The sequence below is a fragment of the Zosterops lateralis genome (genome assembly GCF_965231275.1).
Source record: "Zosterops lateralis genome assembly, chromosome: 2".
NCBI classification, from domain to species: domain Eukaryota; kingdom Metazoa; phylum Chordata; class Aves; order Passeriformes; family Zosteropidae; genus Zosterops; species Zosterops lateralis.
In genome coordinates this window covers 71,746,933-71,754,680 of record NC_139763.1, presented here as the reverse complement: position 1 = coordinate 71,754,680, position 7,748 = coordinate 71,746,933, and the positions used below count along the sequence as shown (strand labels likewise).

Below are 7,748 nucleotides of genomic sequence, written 5' to 3'. Positions count from 1 at the left end.
CAGCTTTGTGTATTATTTAATTCAAATGTACAATAAGAGAAAAATAATAGGAATGTAAGTTTACTTATTTCCAGAAAATAGATTCATTTGACAAACAACATTTGAAGAGTAAATAAACCTTGCAATGCAGTTACTCCAGAACAAATGCACATCAAGCTACTGCAGTTCTATACATTGGACTTAAGCTGTCAACAGCCAATTCCTCTGCTCTGCAGCCAGGACACTTCATTTACAACATGTGTAACAGCACACACACGGGGTGAGATGCACAAAGCAATGTACGGAAGGTACAATGTTACAAAACACTTACCAAAATAAAATATATATGCAAGTTATCCAAGTTATCCCTAGTATTTACAACAAAGAGTTTTAAATTAGAGATCGTTCAGAAGGCATCTCCTACATACAAATGCCACACATATAGAAAAAAAAGAGAAAGGCAGTCAGAAAAAGGTACTGGGTTAGTTATGGCTAAAGACCTTTGGCTCCAAAATTCTGATATAATTATTTCCAAAAGACAACTAAAATGTGGAACATTTGAGAAGTCTGTCTTTGAACTCAGTTTTTACACTGACCACTAAAATTCAATGTGAAATTTAGCATGGCAAGAGCCACTTGTAAAACAATCTTATTATTTTATAGATCAAATGCTCTGAGTTGGATGCAATTATGGTTTGGCATTTTCCTAACTCAGTGGGAACACATTTGAGGACAGTTATATTTTACTGCATCTCATGCAAAAAATCTGAGGTTATCTGCTCAGCAGGCCATCAGGAAGGCTCTGGCTGGGCTTTGTCAAAATGAGGCACAAATATTCTTAGTAGTGGCCCTAGAATTTTTTATAGTAACTTAAAGCATGCAAGTGAAAAAGAACAGATGTTGCCATCACAGCTTTCTGATGATACATATATAAGTTTTGTCACCAGAAGGAGAATCGGGGCAAGAATTGCTAGAATTCAAACTTCTACATTTTAGTTGCAAATCCTTCCCACAGATGCTAAAGTGAGGCTAACTCCCAAGTAAATACTTGTCTAAATTGTTGAATAATTGTGTGTTTCCACTTCACTAGAATTTAAAAGACTATGGCATAGTATAAATTTGGCCTGTCTTACTATATTCAATCTTAAATCTGTTGCAAGGTCATATTGCAAAGAAAGACAGCATTACTAAACAACCGTGTCTGCATGAAGGGTACAATATATAAAACAGTCCTGAGTTATCTGCACCATTAAATATTTTCTTTTTAGCTCTTTGAAATTCACTTCTTGAGAAAAAAACATACGCAAACATTTCTGTTCATTTTTAGGGCTAAGGCACCAGCACTAATACATGGGAAGAACCTTCATGGGCACTGACATGTCAGAAGAAAGATCCCCTAACCTTTTTTTTTTCCAGCACCCCACAGAACCAAGTGCTGGAAGGAAGCAGGTTTCAGCAAAGACACATATGTAAGTGTGGATCTCATAATGTCTTCAGGTCCAGCTGGCAAAGTTTCTGGGTGAGCACTGCAATTCATCTTCAGCCTTTTTTTGCACTTGGAATAAGTCTTTCAAAATGTGATTATGAAAAACATCATCTTCACTCGCACCATACATGCATCTTGTTGGTTTACAGGCCTGAATGTGGCAAGTACCCACAAAAATGGGTATGTAAGAAACATTAAAGGCTTACTCATTTGAGGGGAAGGGCATGCATCCATGCCTGCATTTGGAAGTCTGCTCTTTGTGTTTAAATTGAGCATTTAGAATTATCTATTTTAAAAATCTGAGCAGCAGTGGCTGGCTTAAACATCAAGAGAAATATACAAGCAGCTTTTTTCACTGACTTCCCTGTGCATTTTCTTTCAGCTGGATCATTACAAATGTCAGTGTACACTTCCAGTTCTTAACTAGTTTAGGTCACCTCCCACTGCTATGGGAAAGCACAAGCAATGAAGTTCACTATGCAGGGCACAATTTGGCTGAGCATACCAGGCTTTGCCTTATTGCTGAGCTATATACACAAGGCATTTGAAATGTACTGTTGTCAAAAGATGTAATTTAAAATCAAAACCACAAACCTGGGCTCTGCAGAAATGGCCACAAAGTTATGAAATCACAAAACCTAATTAACTAGTGGGCTTCACAACACTGATGATAAGTAAAAATATGGAGGTAACAATAGTAGTAGAAACAAATACATCTTTAAAATAAGGCTTTTTTACACTGTTGTTAAAATGCCTGGCATTTAGCCCCTTGTTTGTTTTTCATATATTACAGATCCATGACAAAGCTGATTGTGCCCACTGTCAAAGAATAGCCTTGGATCTATCCTAATCATCAGGTAATGCCCCTAATCAGCAGCATAGGATAAAGTATTATAAAGACATTCATAGCAAATCTTCTCTGAAACATACTGAGTCTTTGTTTCCTTCCATATTCCCAGCAGTCTTGTCATCCTTGATGAGAGCGAGCAAGCAGAAATTATCAGTGCTACAAATATCAGGATCCTCTTTCTTTCGGGTGGCTTTTAAAAAGGTATTCTCCCAGATCAACTTCATGCATGAATTGAAGCAATGCAAATCATGGATTGCACATGCTGGCCAGAGCTGACCTTAATCAAGTCAGGTTTTTCCCCTTCCAATGGGGACCGATGACACCAAGACAAAAATCCATCTCTGGTCCACACGATTTCTTTGTCCCTTCCAGTAAGGATTTCTCTTTCTTTTTGAAGAAGTTACTGGTCAAAACCCATTGTCAATTGACTATGTACAAGAAGCATGGATCCAGACCGTTTCAATATATTTACATTACTATTTATTCATTTTCAAAGTCCAACTATATGAATAAAAAGCATGAGACCTATGTAACATAGCCAGCAGTAACCATGTACTGTCTCAACTCTGATTTTGTACATTCACATTATCTCCGTGAGAAAATAAAAATGTATTTTTTACACAGAGAAACAAGAATATTGAAAATACAAAGAAGAGTCTCCCAGGTGAAGAAATGCATGAAAAAGTGATATAAAAGCTCTACACTGAAGAGCATACATGCATGCAATATACTGCCCTGACTGAAATGAATCAATCTGAGATGCCCTGGGCTGCTCTTGTTTCCACTTGTGTGCAATAAATGCACATATCTTTACAGTCCATTTCACACTCTGTTCATGTTTTTATAGGACAGAATAAAATTTCCCTGTTCCAATCTGGAATATGGTAAGGCCTTGCGGGATGTTCTCCTGCCATTTGGCAATATAATAGAAAAAAGACAGGAAGGATTAGGGTCAACTAAATTCTGCAATAGCTGGTTAATTACATGGGGCATCTCCACCTGATTTTAATCTGTGCTCAGTGCTCCAGAAGGAAGGAGAAAATTCTCCTAAGACTCCTCGCTGATACACCCCTAAGGAAAAATTCCTCCTTATCCAAAATTTGGCCATCAGCATAAGGTTACGAAAAATGAAATGTTACAATGACCTGCATGATTCCATCACTACTTCAACACAACTAAGAAAAAGACATCAAATACTGCTGTTTCTGAGTAACAGCAAATTGTCTTGTCAGAAGAGAGACTGCTCTTCATAAGCAATGCTGATGCTTGGCAACATAGACTTCAGAGCAGCCCTGACAAACTTCTTTCTTGTCCAAGACGACGGCTGCATTCCTGGCTCAAGGGAACCCAAGGTTCTGCCTCCGAAACGGGAGATGTGCTGAGCTCAAGTAAGCTTGACTGTGTCTCCAAGGTCCTCCTCTGGAGTGAGTCTCCCTCCCTCTGTGCTGATGTCCTTCCTGGTCCTTGGCCCCTCACTTTTTAAAGGGAGTGAGCTTGTTGAAGGTATGCCAGAAGAGGGATGGCTTCCTCTTGGGTTCTGCCAGGGCAAAGACCTGCTGCTGTGGGACACTGGTAGGCACCGTGATGTGTCGCTGGTGAAGGGGATGCAGAGTTTGGTGTGGAGGAGGCATAGGGCACCCATTATAGCTCACACCTGCAGAAAAACAGTTGGAGAAAGCACCTGAGTCAGCCAGGGAAATGTAAGCACAGAGCCAGGGGACATGATGAATTTTGCCGTGATGTTGAATGGCAGAACTGCTATGGGGCACCTTTCCTGATATTTTAATTGCTGCATTGATTTGGCTTAAGAAGACAACAGTACCAGTAAAGATAATATTACAGAATTACCAAAAACAAGCAGCAGTTTCACACGGCTGGACTATATTGTTTGCACAAGGAAATCTTGATATTTCAAAGGAATGACTTCAAACAGCAGATACTAGTACATCAATCCACTCTCAGAGTAAGGCTGGGTAAAATACTGCTACCAACAAGAACATTGCATTTTACATTTGAAATGTATTTTTCTGGGTTAATTTTCTTAAGACTTTGAGCTTTGTGCATTCTGTACAGAATCTCCTAATCACAAACTTTAGCCACTCCCCTGAAAGTCCAGACAGGTTCTAGTGGTATCTATTGATCGATAAAGAGAAAATGCTTTAAGAATATTAATCCCAGGGAACAGAAGACAACCTAACATCAACTCCTTCACTCCTAAACTCAGACTTAAATCTTGTTCCACTTTTCTCTCAGCACACTACAGATTTACCCAAATTTGACTTTAAGATGCAAAAGGGCAAAATCTGTTGTGATTTGCTTCTCTTGTGATTATTTTCTGAGAGAGGAAATGAATAAAAAAGCCATTTCCTGATAAACAAGCTTCTGGTCCATCCTTCCTTCTAAAGGGATGCCAGAAGAAGCCATTTTGACTATAACTGTAAATAATATAGCAATGTGGCTTGCAAAAAGAACTTTAGAGCATTTTAAAGAAGGCATAGAATTGGTAAAGAAGAACAAGCTCTTTGAGTAAAAGCAAAGGAAGGAATTGTAACACTCATTTCAAATTTAACCTGTGCATCCAATTCCTCACAAGCTTAAAAATAAACAGCTTGCTTTATCTCTTGAGTTTCTTCTCTAATATACAGAATACTGACTTGTCTGTTTGAAGAAGCTCAGGAAGCTGATTTAGTAGACAGTTTACAGAGAGATTGGAATTTAATATTAAAATACAGGTTAATTGCAATTATTTGGTTCCATATAAATGACAAAAAATGTTTTTCAAAGACTGAGGAATTCAGCCACAGCCAGACTGTGCTATTTCCAATGAAAAGATCAATGGAACACAGTAAGAAGGTAACATAATCCTGAACACTCACCTTTAATTTTTCCTTGCCTTGACTTACGGGCATTCTGCATGGCTTGTTTCTTCTGGTTTTCTGAGATTTCCATACCTACATTAAAGTGTAAATTAGGGCACTAGTACAAAATTACAATATCTAATACTTGATTACATTAAATTAAAACAAGTAAGTAAACAACTTAAACAATTTTTAATAAATCTCAGTAGCAATACACCTGCAATTTTTAGAAGTATGTTTTATATTGTCATATAAACTTTAAGAGGGTTTTTCACAGGGATAATGATAGATAAGTCCAGCTATTGAAATATGAAAAAAAAAAAAAGTGTTAATTAACATTTCTGAAACCTATAAGTCATCAAATAATAGATCACAAATGCAGAATCCTTTTATTTTTCACTCACTCTGAGCTAACCTGAGTAACAAATTTGAGTCACTGCTATTGCAGTAGTACAAATTTGGGTATTTTTCCCTTTACTCAGGGCAGAATAGCACAAAATCTGGCAGAAGTTGAAGCAGGCTGTGATGTGGTTTTGGCTGCATCATTCTGGGGCTGGATCCCTCACTCTGGTTCCTCATGCACCTGCTCATGTAACTGTGTAACTTACATTAAGCATGTGGGTAACCCCAGGCTATTTATTTATTATCATGGGACAGGTGTACAGCTGTGGGGAGTACAGAGGTGACGGACATCGGCTAGAAGGTGACACCAGGGACTGGCGTTGTCTGGAGCCCAGGTAGAAGCACTCCAGTTTCCTCTCCCTGTGCACAGCACAGCTGAGATACATGGAAATGTCACATTTGCACAAGGTGACAACAGGGTGCACATGCTGTTTCATTTCATGCTGTGCATAAGGCTGCACTCATCTCACACACAGGCATAGAAAGAGTACAGAAGCTGTGGTTCAAAGCTAGAATGAAGTGTCTGCTTTGGTTCCATTTTGCATCTTCCCTCACTTCTCTATACTTTTAAAACTCCTTTTGTTTTCTAACCTGAACTTATGAAGAAGTTATCACAAATCAGTCTATTAACTTAAAACATTCATACTTTTTGGGTAGAGAAGTTTATTTTATTCTGCAGGGTGGGTTCGTTTTTGTTTTTTTTTTTTTTACAGAAACAAGGAAACGGATTTTAAAAAATAGAAGAAATATCATCAAGAGAGATCAGACCACTTTCTTAGGGTTATTATTAGTGGTTTGGAAGAAGGATTTTCTGGCTATGGCCTTTTCTCTCATATATTCATAAAAGCTAAGAAAAGCTAGATATGGTTTGGGACACAATGACTCACACTGAAGTGTCTTTGAAAATAGAAGTAAAATGCCATTTGCAGTTCTGAATTGAAAGAGTATTATTTGTTTCTGAGTGGTCAGATTAGAGGCTTTGTGTGTAGTCCAGCAAGATAGCTTACAAAATCAACAAGACAAATTTAAACCTGAGGTTGAGAATAGTGGCATTTTTCCATTGGTTTTGGCTAAAGGAAATGTTCAATTATGCCAAAAAAAGAAGAAATTTTAGAAAAGAAACAGTCTTCTGGTTAATGGAGAAAACATCCAAGCCACTGTGACTCACAAAACCAGACAGGCATTAGCTATTACAACTCAACTATCTTTCCTCTGGTTTATCATACCTGTCCCAAACCAGGAAATCAGAATAGTGAGTTGCAACACTTGAAAAGCAACTGTACAGAAGGTTGGATGTTACATGGGCAGAAAAGACTGCATGTCTGCATAAAGACTATGTGCCATTATCAAGCATACAATTTCTCTTTTAACTGGGTTTGGTTTTTTGGGTTTTTTTCACTGTACTGCACTGTGCCTGAAGAGCATCAAGCACAATGGACCCTCCTTGTGCAGTTCTTGCATTCAGCAACCATGGGAATTTGTGATCCAGCCCCAAAATAAGGGTTAGTGCTATTATGACAAATCTCACTGCCAGTGCCACCACTGTTGAATGGTTACTCTTTTGAATCTCTTATGTTGATTTTCATGAGGTCCCAGCAGATAGTTTAGGGCTGTAGCTGCTACACCTTTGCAGTTTCCTCATGCTTGGGGATTTCTGCAGCAGTGTCCACTTATTCCTCATATCCACTTATGAGGAATGTAACACCAAGACAGACCTGTGGCTGCCCAGGGAGAGCCTCAGCGGCTTCCTGACAGACAGCACTTAACTTGCCCAACACATGCTCCCAGTGTTCCATAAAGTAATCACCCAGGAAGAGGTGCAGAGTTCAAGAATGCTTTTTCTTAAAAAGGATGGAGATGGAAGTGTTCACTTGTTCACTTTTTATCTTCTTTATCTCAATCCTGCTCACAAAAGTGCAGGACCTGTGTTTTACTCAGTAGCATCTTTTCATGTTGCTGTATTATGGTTCTTATTGTATACTGGAATGGAGTCATTCTGTAACTTTGTTGTAAGAGGGACTGTGTGGACAATTATGATCAGATCCTCAGCATTGCCCTATGATCATCTTCACCTTTTTGTAATATCCATTATTTTAGAGTTTTGTTAAGGTGAATTAGGGAAGGCAGCAGCCTCCCATCCCTGTGAGCACAAGGTTCCATATAGGCATGAAAG

At 38.5% G+C, this 7,748-nt stretch overlaps 1 protein-coding gene across 5 annotated transcripts in view; it reads right to left on the bottom strand.

The window, feature by feature from the left end:
* SPATA13 (spermatogenesis associated 13) overlaps positions 1–7,748 on the bottom strand; it is a 72,033-nt gene continuing 64,285 nt past the window's right edge. For all 5 annotated transcript variants that reach the window (XM_083854911.1, XM_083854912.1, XM_083854910.1 and 2 more), the window contains 2 exons: positions 5,192–5,266; positions 1–3,969 (listed from right to left, as the gene is read on the bottom strand). In XM_083854911.1, the coding sequence (XP_083711037.1) occupies positions 3,788–3,969; positions 5,192–5,266 (257 nt within the window). In that variant the 3' untranslated portion in view covers positions 1–3,787. The remainder of the gene's footprint in view (positions 3,970–5,191; positions 5,267–7,748) is intronic.